Source organism: Oncorhynchus masou, chromosome 28 (assembly GCF_036934945.1).
Source record: "Oncorhynchus masou masou isolate Uvic2021 chromosome 28, UVic_Omas_1.1, whole genome shotgun sequence".
Lineage (NCBI taxonomy): Eukaryota > Metazoa > Chordata > Actinopteri > Salmoniformes > Salmonidae > Oncorhynchus > Oncorhynchus masou.
The window spans coordinates 67,069,671-67,082,496 of record NC_088239.1 but is presented as its reverse complement, the minus strand read 5'-3'; the positions used below and the strand labels follow the sequence as shown (position 1 = coordinate 67,082,496).

Sequence of the window (12,826 nt, the reverse complement as noted above, 5' to 3'; positions counted from 1 at the left end):
ATTCAGATAAACACTCATTGTCTTGGCATGCTTGATTCAATAGCTCTTGAGGTGAGAATATATAAAACTAACTTTACATGCCGAACCAAAACAAATACCTCTCTAAAAGGTCAGGTAAACAATATTCTCCTATGGATATTTTGCCTCAAACTTCGAGCAGCTGAAAGACAAAGCACACAGACAACCGGTAGAGTAAGTTTAAATATAATTGTATCCAACATTCTGGCTTGTAAGGAACATATACACGATTTTGCAGGCATTCGTTTCAGGCTGTATATACCAATGAATTGTGTATTACAGCCTGATTAATCAGACTAGAGTAGGGTTCGGGTAGACTAGACTAAAGTGAGGTCTAGGTCTTGGGACTGGGCCATTGACAAGGATCAGGGCTGTACAGCAAATCCTCTGTGTGGAGGTGTTGAAGAGTGTTGAAGGGACAAGAGGCCACAGTTCCGAAGAAGATATGTCGGCGGATGAACCACAAACAGTTGCAAATGTTATATGTTATTCATGTGGTCTGGATACACTTATTGTGAATAAGGTGGATTTTGTAGCATTTGTCTTGGGACTGGGCCATTGACAAGGATCAGGGCTGTACAGCAAATCCTCTGTGTGGAGGTGTTGAAGAGTGTTGAAGGGACAAGAGGCCACAGTTCCGAAGAAGATATGTCGGCGGATGAACCACAAACAGTTGCAAATGTTATATGTTATTCATGTGGTCTGGATACACTTATTGTGAATAAGGTGGATTTTGTAGCATTTATAGCCACAGTTATTAACGGTACAAGTGTCTAAGACGTCCTAGAAGCTAGACCTCATTATATCTGCAGCCGACAAGTTTTCTTAACGGCAGACGCACTGCAAGGACTACTGTCGCTAGGAAATGTCCTGCACTCACAGGATCCTTCGGAGCCTGTGTAGGGACCTGATTAAAACAGTAAAGCAGGATGATTTAGTTGAATGAAAATGTCATTATTGATAGTTTGCATGGATTTTTTTTCTATGTATTATTATTGTATGTATTATTATTATTATTTAAAAAATGTAACCCTCATTTTTACCTTTTGGGATCTTTATTATCCACCTGTACAGTAGGTGGCGGAATGCACATATAATTGTTGCGAACGCCACTATACCATACAAGAAGAAGAAGAAGATGACGAAGACGGGATTGGGCCATGTTACAGAGTGCGAATAGACTGCATGACAGAGATCGACTGACATGAGATTCTCATAGTAAGCAGCCTACTTAATTTGCAATCATACCCGAATGCTAGTTCCATGGTGATTTCTATGTCTTTGTTTCCATGCATCAGGCTTGTTTGTAAACAAAGCTCAGGCAACGTAGTTTGCACTGCACACGTGTGGCTAAATGCAAAACATGTCGCACGTACCTGAATGTCCGATCTACCTCAAACTGCACCAGCCTACGTTGTTAGATAGTTGGATGTGTCTTGTAATATCTGAGGGTCGACATGTAAACCTACAACCGCTGCAAAAATATAGTTTAAATGGCAAAGCGCCGCGGTTTCAGGTCGTCTCTTGTTCCGTACACGTCATCTGTCTGTGACGCTACGGGAATTGTGAGGTGGCAGCTAGCTAGTTAGCGGACCTACCTCCAACATGGTGAGTCTTAAACATCAGCATAGATGTAATAACTTCAATCGCCGCATTAAGATATGTTTTGTGAATTATGTGGAATTTATTTCACTCTTTAAACCGTTCTTATTACGAGCCACTGTCCCTAGTTAGGTAGACAGGTGGCTAACTATTTAGCTAGTCGCAAATTCCTCAGCGAAGCCAGCTGAGCTAGCTAACTTGATTTATCCAGAATGGTGTCATAAATGCATCCTAGAAAGATGATGGATGTTGAACCAGCGATAACCGCTCTCATTCCCTCTCTAGTCTGCCATATTTAACTTCCAGAGCCTGCTGACAGTGATCCTATTGCTCATCTGTACCTGTGCCTATCTCAGAGCCATGGCACCCAGTCTCCTGGACAAGAACAAGACCGGGTACTTACTGACAGTATTAGATGTGGTAACGAGATGTGTGTAACGATAAATGGAAATATACGTTTAACATTATTGTGCACCAGTTTTTTTTTTTATGAATCTTTAAACTACTACTACTAGTTTGATTAACAGTCACCCATATTAACAAACTTATTTTGTTTAAAACATTGCATTTTTCTAAGTATAGGCTACTTATCGTAATGAACAATATCAGTAAAATGCCAGCGATATGTTATGGTCGGTGTCTAAACTTTTGGTTTATTTTCCCAGTTCTAGTATGTACTGACAGTGTTATCCCACTGAGCTAAAGCCCTAGTTGTTAACTACCCATCCACAGCCCTGGACTTAGCCTGCAAGAGGCCTACATTTGTTAGTTTCTGAAAGACAACATTCAGGGAAAGCGATGTTACCCCAACGGCCAACTTTAACCCCAGCAGTAATCCATCTCTGATACACTAACATCATTGCTCAATCCATGCCTTTCCAAGCACTCTCACCATTCTGGGAACCCTTAACCAAATCGCACACTTGGTAGCCAGCTAACTACCTCAGGAGACTATTCTGTCTGTCACTGACTCTTCGCATAGGTCTCTACTCAGAGTAGTAGGTCTCTACTCAGATATTTTGGCTGTGTTGACTCTATTCCACTTAAACCATGTAATGCTCTGGGGAGGAGAGTAGAGCTTTGTGTTTTTATGTGTTCCTTTAGAGGATTGGAAGTGTTTGCAGCTACTAGCGGTGATAAACAAGACTATATCACTATCATAAACTAGACAAGTGACTGTTTCTGACTCTCAGTGAGTTTGGTATTTGGGACCACATCATACATACACATCACATTAGTTCAATGTTGTTCTTGGTAGGGGGAACCTAAGCGCTGATAACATCACAACAGTTCAGTCTTTCTTTCTCTCTTTTCACAACTGTGTTTTTCCCCTCTATCCTCTGAGTGAGGGAGGCTAAGGCAACAAACTGTGTGCCACATGTTGGGTTAGGGGAAAATTAGGGGATTATTGTGAGCCAGTGATCTGAGCTCGGAAAACACACTCTCCAAGACAAATTAGAATGACACACTGCCTGGGCATTACAGTGCTGGCGTTAACACATCTTTTCCACTTTCTGAATGTGTTCTACTAATCTAAATATTGGATATTGTTATTTGTGTTCGAAGGGGACTGGTATCATTCAGCAGTGATATGGTGCTGAGTGTGTTTAGACAAGCAACTGAACCAGCTCTTCTCCTCTTTAGGCTAAAGAACGGAAAGTGATGGGAAGATGGCTGAACCAATGTGAATCTGTCTCCAGTAGCAGTTCTGGTGGCTAAAGCTTTTCTACACAGACAGAGATGAGTGATGGAGAGAGGATAGTGTGTTCTGTTGTGGGTTTAAAACTCCAGCGCAGACCGACTCCCAGAGGAGTGCTTACGCGCAGTCTACCCTCTGACCTCTAACCCCTGACCTTTGTCATAGAGCTGATGTTGGGCTCAGTCCCAAGTCTCTCACATGGTTTCTTGTCTGGTCTTCCTCATACATACATGGGCCTGGATTGTATTTTCCCGCTGCACTTCTCGCACATCTGTCTTTATTTCTGAGGTCAAGAATAAAATTAGACACGCCGGGGGGGGGGGCTCTTCCACCCTCTCCCTCCTCCTCTATGGCCGCTACTAAGGGGAAGGAAATTAATGAAACTGTCTGATCCCCCTAATCATCCCCATCAAGATATGGACACACATAATTTCCATCTGCCAGTTCAGTTGAGGGCTAGTGGGCTAATTAGTAGCCTCTAGCATCACCTTACTGTACCTCAGTCACCCACTGTCAGTCCACATGTGTGTTTACTAAACAACCCCCTGATGTCAGTTCACCGACTGTCCTCTTCCTTAGTCTATATGGACTGTCTATCTCTCTCTTGATCTACTCTTTACCTAGCTCATTAAAATTACTTCTTTCTTTTTGCAGCCTCTTGGGTATCTTCTGGAAATGTGCGAGAATAGGTACGTTGAACCCAGATCTAGAAGACATGTGCTGATGACCATCTATAAGTTGTTGCACTTTTAGAACCCAGTGTTGAAATACTGTGGTCAGAGGTTTTTCTGAACACCACGAAAGCATTCACTATTTCCCTGTTAGCTTCTGAAATCTCCAATCATCACCTCTGACCTCTACCATCTGCCCCCCAGGTGAGAGGAAGAGTCCGTACGTGGCGGTTTGTTGTGTCGTCATGGCCCTCTCCATCCTCTTCTCCGACTAGCAACCCACCCTGCCCTGCACACTGGGATTCCTAGTGGCAGAATGAAGAAGACTGAGTCATTCAGGAGAAGCAGCAGCAGTATCTCCACTCTCACAGAGGAGCCTGTATGGGACACAGCTGTGTTTCTCTTCGGTGGGGTGCCGCACGGGGCGTGGTTAATGTTCTGTAGTAACACATAGGGTCCCACTCTAGAGAAGATCGCAAGCCTCCTCCATCACTCCCTCCATCCTTCTGGTGGCCATTTCACAGTTTAGCCCCAATCAGTTGTTAACCAACGGCCTCCTGGATCTCTCTGTAAACACTGACATTTGTTGTCCTCTGATATTAACCGTAGGGATTGCCCCATGTTTTTCACTGCACTCTGATTTGTAATGAGGTCCATATGGTAGATGGACAGATTTTGGTGAGGAGTGTATTGAGGAATTGACTGTTTTTCTGTACATAAGACTCCATTGATTAGACTATTGGACAGTTGTGCCTTTCTGTAACCCAGGATTCAGTTTTTTCATTGATCACTGGGGGTATGTCACAAAGTGGCTAAATTTCAGAAACATTAACCCCGTATTCAACTTAAATTCTCATTCAGAAAATAAGTGTTTGATTAGTGTTAACTAGCTAACTGATTGAAGCTGTTTGGTGAAACGTGACCCTGTGGTAGAAAGTGTTCCATGTCTTTTTCCTTTTTGTTCCATGTTGTCTTTTTGTCTTGCAGTCGTGAGATCTGATGGTCTGTGCAGCGCGACTGGCCGTGAGGCCGATACGGAAGCTTAGTAAAGATCAGTGACACTATCGAGCAGTGTGCGGTTTCCTTTTTCCTTCATCTTGTCTAATTGTTACCATACACCTGCAAAAAAAGATTGCTCAGATGTGCAAGTGCCTTTTGAGTTACTGTGTAGCGTGACTGAAATCAATAGGACCTGGAACATGCCCATTATGACAGCACTACAGCCAAACTGTCATTCAATCTGAAATAAAGACAACTGTTGTCGTCTCCTGAGGGATTCTTTTCCTGTTTGACTTGTTGCCTGTACATACAACCGACAGAATCTTCTAATACACATTAAGAAACTGGAAAACAGGCCAAATCTCCTCTACTACCTAATGGCTACACACACACTGGACCCCGACCCTTATCCAAAGGCTGGTAACCTAGAATAATGGTTATATTTGCAGATCTTGAGTATAGTTTTTCCCTCTCGGAAGGCTGGGGTGATTTGTGTTAGGGGGACTGTTCTCGAGAGATTGGCTTTAGGGGGACTGTCGTGGAGGGATTGGTGTTGGGTGGGGGGCTGGTGTGGAGGGATTGGCAGTCGTACTGTAGTTTGTTAGGTTGATGTGTGTCAACAAATGAACTCACTCCAGCCAACGTCTGGATCATTTATTTCATTTGGCAGGTCAGACATGTCTCCCATCTAGGAATGGTCCAACAGCAGAGACGAACAGCTTGTAATGTCAGTAGGCTAGTAGATGATGCTTCGGAGGGGAGGCAGGTAGCCTAGTGGTTAGAGAATTGGGCCAGTAACCAAAATGTTGCTAGATCGAATCCCCGAGCTGACGAGATCAGCCCCTGTCGTTCTGCCCCTGAACAAGGCAGTTAGGCCGTCATTGTAAATAACAATTTGTTCTTAACTGACCTGCCTAGTTAAAGATTCAATTAAAAAAAGAACCTGCCTGACTAAGACTATATGCGATAACCTGAAAATCTGAGGCCCGCACTCGACTGTAACCCTCTACTCTAGAAAATGCGTGGTAGGCTACAGTCTGACGGCGGAACAATGTTTTTTGAATCTTTTTGTCTGATTTTTAAATGTTTCCACTTATAATTTCAGACGTTTTGGTAGACTATTTGTTAGTCAACTTAGATACATGCAACTTCCCGTCTGCCATTGCTTCCCTAGTCTAAATAAAAACCTTGCTCACAAGAATGTCATAAATCAATAGAATGAGTGTTTCAATCTAGTTGACATCGGTAAAGTAATTTGATTTCTGCTTCTTTTGCAGAGCAAAGGTTTTTAGGGCTCGTGGAGAAAATGCAACTGGTTGTTTGGAAATAGAAAGCTATGAAAACAACCCAATATGATTCTGATTAGATTTCAGTTTGGCTTGGATGCACATTTTATGTGGTTGAAATACTATCAGCTTTTATGGTAGTCTCTGTAGAGGTGCTAGCTGCGCATTCGCATTCTCTCAAGATGCTGAAATAAATAAATCCTATTTCTCCACTCCTGTTCCCTAGCCTACATTTGGTGTATCATTTTACTGCAAGAAATGCTTAATTCTGCAGGAATTAATATTAATGTTAGAGGTTAGACCTACAAGTCCGTGTCCAGATTTGTTTCTACACATGCACACACTGCCAAAGATTTCAAGCTGGAAAAACTGAGTGATAGAGGGCTTTGCATAGGCACTTGTGGTTTTTTGTGGGACTGGGAAAAAAATGCTTGGAATGTAAAATAACATTATTAACCTGTTCTCAATCTTTTAAAATAATGGTTCTGTTCCGGAACAGTATAGATCACTTCGGTTCTGATTCTGTTCCTCATGTTCTTATTTTCTGGGTGTTGGTTCTGTTTCCTGAAACGGTTCCAACCCCTACTGCTAACAACCTACTGCTGATTGGTTGAGTTTGAGTTCTAGAAGTCTCCCTGTTACTTGTGCAGGGAATCAGTTAGTTGACAGGAGTGGACCCTTTGAATTCTTGGTTGACTGACTGTGTACTGTAGGGATCCTGCTGTATCCTGTCATTTTTGTGTCAGAGAGGCCTACAGTGCTGTGACCTACCTAACCTAAATCCTGTTGAATATTATGCTGACCAAGCACATCAACTACAGCATGTTTACCACTGGCCTACAGCCACACCTGATGGACAGAATAGGCTTATTAACACACACACACTTGTTAACCTCGTTAACCCTGGCAGAACAGGGTCTTAGTGTCTGATCTCGACTCCACACTCCTCACTTTCATCTCTCTTTCTCTCCTCTGCCCAGGGGAACCTTCCTTCCATCTCACTTTAGCATCACTCCACTCACAGGCCCTAAACTATCCTTCTGCCCCTGATGGCTTCACACACACACACACACACACACACACATATATATATATATATATATATATATATATATATATATATATATATATATATATATATATACATATATATATATACATATATATATATATATACATATATATATATACATACATACATACATACACACACACACACACACACACACACACACACACACACACGGGTCTAAATGGCTTCCAGGATGAGCTGGAGGTAATGAGGACTTTCTGTCGTCTGCCTCGGGTCTCAGGTGATGAAAGACATGTACAGTCACTATCTAGCCATTCTAGAAAGAATAAATGTGTCTAAATTGGCCGTATCATCAGAGCTGATGAGCAAGTATAATAAGAGCTATCTGATGTGAATTGAATTGTATTTGGTGGTTAGAAGTTGCAGTGGTAATTCTGTGTGTTGTAGACCCTGTTAGTAGAACTGACTCACTGGTCACCCTGCACTCCTTTATTCCTTTAGCTCAGAGGAACATACACTTCCATGGCTATTTATGCTGATGGGGATGAGGACTGACTTATGTACTTTTCCACATGATTAATTCCAGGGTTCAGGGCTAATGGTTCTGTTTAGGATTCACCATTTTATTTTAAGTTCAATGAAGAGTTCCCTGTGGTGAAACGGGGCCATTTTAATGAAGAGTTCCCTGTGGTGAATCGGGGCCATTTTAATGAAGAGTTCCCTGTGGTGAATCGGGGCCATTTTAATGAAGAGTTCCCTGTGGTGAAATGGGGCCATTTTAATGAAGAGTTCCCTGTGGTGAATCGGGGCCATTTTAATGAAGAGTTCCCTGTGGTGAAACGGGGCCATTTTAATGAAGAGTTCCCTGTGGTGAAACGGGGCCATTTTAATGAAGAGTTCCCTGTGCTACTGTGCTGAAACAGGGCCATTTTAATGAAGAGTTCCCTGTGGTGAAACGGGGCCATTTTAATGAAGAGTTCCCTGTGGTGAAACGGGGCCATTTTACTGAAGAGTTCCCTGTGGTGAAACGGGGCCATTTTAATGAAGAGTTCCCTGTGCTACTGTGCTGAAACAGGGCCATTTTAATGAAGAGTTCCCTGTGGTGAAACGGGGCCATTTTAATGAAGAGTTCCCTGTGCTACTGTGCTGAAACAGGACCATTTTAATGAAGAGTTCCCTGTGCTACTGTGCTGAAACAGGACCATTTTAATGAAGAGTTCCCTGTGGTGAAACGGGGCCATTTTAATGAAGAGTTCCCTGTGCTACTGTGCTGAAACAGGACCATTTTAATGAAGAGTTCCCTGTGCTACTGTGCTGAAACAGGACCATTTTAATGAAGAGTTCCCTGTGCTACTGTGCTGAAACAGGACCATTTTAATGAAGAGTTCCCTGTGGTGAAACGGGGCCATTTTAATGAAGAGTTCCCTGTGCTACTGTGCTGAAACAGGACCATTTTAATGAAGAGTTCCCTGTGGTGAAACGGGGCCATTTTAATGAAGAGTTCCCTGTGCTACTGTGCTGAAACAGGATCATTTTAATGAAGAGTTCCCTGTGGTGAAACGGGGCCATTTTAATGAAGAGTTCCCTGTGCTACTGTGCTGAAACAGGACCATTTTAATGAAGAGTTCCCTGTGCTACTGTGCTGAAACAGGACCATTTTAATGAAGAGTTCCCTGTGGTGAAACGGGGCCATTTTAATGAAGAGTTCCCTGTGCTACTGTGCTGAAACAGGACCATTTTAATGAAGAGTTCCCTGTGCTACTGTGCTGAAACAGGACCATTTTAATGAAGAGTTCCCTGTGCTACTGTGCTGAAACAGGACCATTTTAATGAAGAGTTCCCTGTGCTACTGTGCTGAAACAGGACCATTTTAATGAAGAGTTCCCTGTGCTACTGTGCTGAAACAGGACCATTTTAGAACTAGAGAGTTAGAACACTGCTTGCTACTTGTTACTGTGAGAAACAACAGGGCAGAAGTAGTGGGCCAGAACGCACACACCACCTCGGCTACTGCTAAGCTGTGAGGATAAATTCTGCTGACATTAACTACCTTGTTTGTCCAGTGTCTTTAGCCCTACTGTGCTGTGTGAGGGTAGAGTGATGGGCACAGACAGTACTAGAGTCAGCTCAGTGTGTGCGCTTGCGTGTGCATGCATCTGTTACTCCTTACTGTGTAGGGTTAGAGTGACTGCCTATTGTGGTGACAGAACTGGACTCAGACTCAGCCATTGGCTCAGCAGATCTAGTAACTCCAGCCTTCAGACACCACAGAGAGGGATCTATAAAGAGATGGAGTTTGGAATCGTGTGTAAGCTCTGTAACCCAGATACAGTGCTGTCAGTTCTTGCTGTTTCTTTCTCTTTCCAGGATCTGTAGTGTGTTTGCCAGTGTTTACGTATGTGACCTAAAAGAGAGGGTGATGGATGCAGAGGGAGCCAGGTCAGACAGGCTTTTAGGCAGGGTTTTAGACAGCTAGCTACACAGCTGGGAGAAATGAGGCTGACCTAGCACCCCTGACTCCGCTCTATCCCCCTCCAGTCTCTAACAGACTCCACTAATAAAGCTTTCACTGAGACTATGGGACTCTATTAAACCTTTCTTCAGTTTTTAAGTGTTAAACAGTAACAGGAGAAGCCATTCATGTGGTTTATCTGGCCAGTTAGTTTCTCAAAGCAGCACTGTGTCCACATGTCCTTATTAAACATACTTTAACACAGAGTCCTGGGATGGAGCACCTGAGGTCTACTGTGTGTTCCAGCCCCATTAGTCCTTGATGACTAACACACACACGTATACATACGTACACAGGGCTAGCTAATGTTCCCATAACGCTTCCCTAATGTTTGCTAACGTTATAGGAGAGGAGTCTGGGCCAAGGTGATTAAGCTGTGAAGTTTGGCATCTGGGGGACAGAGGGAAAGATAGATGGGAGAAGGAGGGAAATGATGGCTTTGGGGAGACATCTGGGGGACAGAGGGAAAGAAAGATGGGAGAAGGAGGGAAATTATGGCTTTGGGGAGATATCTGGGGGACAGAGGGAAAGAAAGATGGGAGAAGGAGGGAAATGATGGCTTTGGGGAGACATCTGGGGACAGAGGGAAAGAAAGATGGGAGAAGGAGGGAAATGATGGCTTTTAGGAGACATCTGGGGGACAGGGAAAGAAAGATGGGAGAAGGGGGGAAATTATGGCTTTGGGGAGACATCTGGGGGACAGGGGGAAAGAAAGATGGGAGAAGGAGGGAAATGATGGCTTTGGGGACATCTGGTGACAGAGGGAAAGAAAGATGGGAGAAGAAGGGAAATTATGGCTTTGGGGAGATATCTGGGGGACAGAGGGAAAGAAAGATGGGAGAAGGAGGGAAATTATTGCTTTGGGGACAACTGGGGGACAGAGGGAAAGAAAGATGGGAGAAGGAGGGAAATGATGGCTTTGGGGACAACTGGGGGACAGAGGGAAAGAAAGATGGGAGAAGGAGGGAAATTATGGCTTTGGGGACATCTGGGGACAGAGGGAAAGAAAGATGGGAGAAGGAGGGAAATGATGGCTCTGGGGACATCTGGGGACAGAGGGAAAGAAAGATGGGAGAAGGAGGGAAATGATGGCTTTGGGGACAACTGGGGGACAGAGGGAAAGAAAGATGGGAGAAGGAGGGAAATGATGGCTTTGGGGACAACTGGGGGACAGAGGGAAAGAAAGATGGGAGAAGGAGGGAAATGATGGCTTTGGGGACAACTGGGGGACAGAGGGAAAGAAAGATGGGAGAAGGAGGGAAATGATGGCTTTGGGGACATCTGGGGACAGAGGGAAAGAAAGATGGGAGAAGGAGGGAAATGATGGCTTTGGGGACAACTGGGGGACAGAGGGAAAGAAAGATGGGAGAAGGAGGGAAATGATGGCTTTGGGGACAACTGGGGGACAGAGGGAAAGAAAGATGGGAGAAGGAGGGAAATGATGGATTTGGGGACAACTGGGGGACAGAGGGAAAGAAAGATGGGAGAAGGAGTGAAATGATGGCTTTGGGGACATCTGGTGACAGAGGGAAAGAACGATGGGAGAAGGAGGGGAAATTATGGCTTTGGGGAGATATCTGGGGGACAGAGGGAAAGAAAGATGGGAGAAGGAGGGAAATGATGGCTTTTGGGGACAACTGGGGGACAGAGGGAAAGAAAGATGGGAGAAGGAGGGAAATTATGGCTTTGGGGACATAAGGAGACAGAGGGAAAGAAAGATGGGAGAAGGAGGGAAATTATGGCTTTGGGGACAACTGGGGGACAGAGGTAAAGAAAGATGGGAGAAGGAGGGAAATGATGGCTTTTGGGGACAACTGGGGGACAGAGGGAAAGAAAGATGGGAGAAGGAGGGAAATGATGGCTTTGGGGACAACTGGGGGACAGAGGGAAAGAAAGATGGGAGAAGGAGGGAAATTATGGCTTTGGGGAGATATCTGGGGGACAGAGGGAAAGAAAGATGGGAGAAGGAGGGAAAGGATGGCTTTGGGGAGACATCTGGGGGACAGGGGGAAAGAAAGATGGGAGAAGGAGGGACATGATGGCTTTGGGGAGACATCTGGGGGACAGAGGGAAAGAAAGGTGGGAGAAGGAGGGAAATGATGGCTTTGGGGAGACATCTGTGGGACAGAGGGAAAGAAAGATGGGAGAAGGAGGGAAATTATGGCTTTGGGGACATCTGGAGACAGAGGGAAAGAAAGATGGGAGAAGGAGGGAAATTATGGCTTTGGGGACAACTGGGGGACAGAGGGAAAGAAAGATGGGAGAAGGCGGGAAATTATGGCTTTGGGGACATCTGGGGGACAGAGGGAAAGAAAGATGGGAAATGATGGCTTTGAGGAGACATCTGGGGGACAGGGAAAGAAAGATGGGAGAAGGAGGGAAATTATGGATTTGGGGACATCTGGGGACAGAGGGAAAGAAAGATGGGAGAAGGAGGGAAATGATGGCTTTGGGGACAACTGGGGGACAGAGGGAAAGAAATATGGGAGAAGGAGGGAAATGATGGCTTTGGGGACATCTGGTGACAGAGGGAAAGAACGATGGGAGAAGGAGGGAAATTATGGCTTTGGGGAGATAGCTGGGGGACAGAGGGAAAGAAAGATGGGAGAAGGAGGGAAATGATGGCTTTTGGGGACAACTGGGGGACAGAGGGAAAGAAAGATGGGAGAAGGAGGGAAATGATGGCTTTGGGGACAACTGGGGGACAGAGGGAAAGAAAGATTGGAGAAGGAGGGAAATTATGGCTTTGGGGAGATATCTGGGGGACAGAGGGAAAGAAAGATGGGAGAAGGAGGGAAATGATGGCTTTGGGGAGACATCTGGGGGACAGGGGGAAAGAAAGATGGGAGAAGGAGGGACATGATGGCTTTGGGGAGACATCTGGGGGACAGAGGGAAAGAAAGGTGGGAGAAGGAGGGAAATGATGGCTTTGGGGAGACATCTGTGGGACAGAGGGAAAGAAAGATGGGAGAAGGAGGGAAATTATGGCTTTGGGGACATCTGGAG

General features: G+C 44.8%; 1 protein-coding gene across 1 annotated transcript; it reads left to right on the top strand.

Moving 5' to 3' along the window:
- Positions 1-1,253: 1,253 nt before the first annotated feature.
- LOC135518123 (protein kish-A) lies at positions 1,254-5,266 on the top strand. Its single transcript, XM_064943033.1, has 4 exons — positions 1,254-1,626; positions 1,906-2,015; positions 3,974-4,008; positions 4,195-5,266. Exons 1-4 carry the CDS (start codon positions 1,624-1,626, stop codon positions 4,263-4,265), a joined length of 219 nt encoding a protein of 72 aa, XP_064799105.1. The 5' UTR covers positions 1,254-1,623; the 3' UTR covers positions 4,266-5,266.
- The last annotated feature ends 7,560 nt before the right edge of the window (positions 5,267-12,826 follow it).

Excerpts from the sequence above, each read along its gene's own strand:
- LOC135518123 (XM_064943033.1), top strand. Across the intron at positions 2,016-3,973 it reads CTGGACAAGAACAAGACCGG|CCTCTTGGGTATCTTCTGGA; the intron begins GTACTTACTGAC and ends TTCTTTTTGCAG. Across the intron at positions 4,009-4,194 it reads CTGGAAATGTGCGAGAATAG|GTGAGAGGAAGAGTCCGTAC; the intron begins GTACGTTGAACC and ends TCTGCCCCCCAG.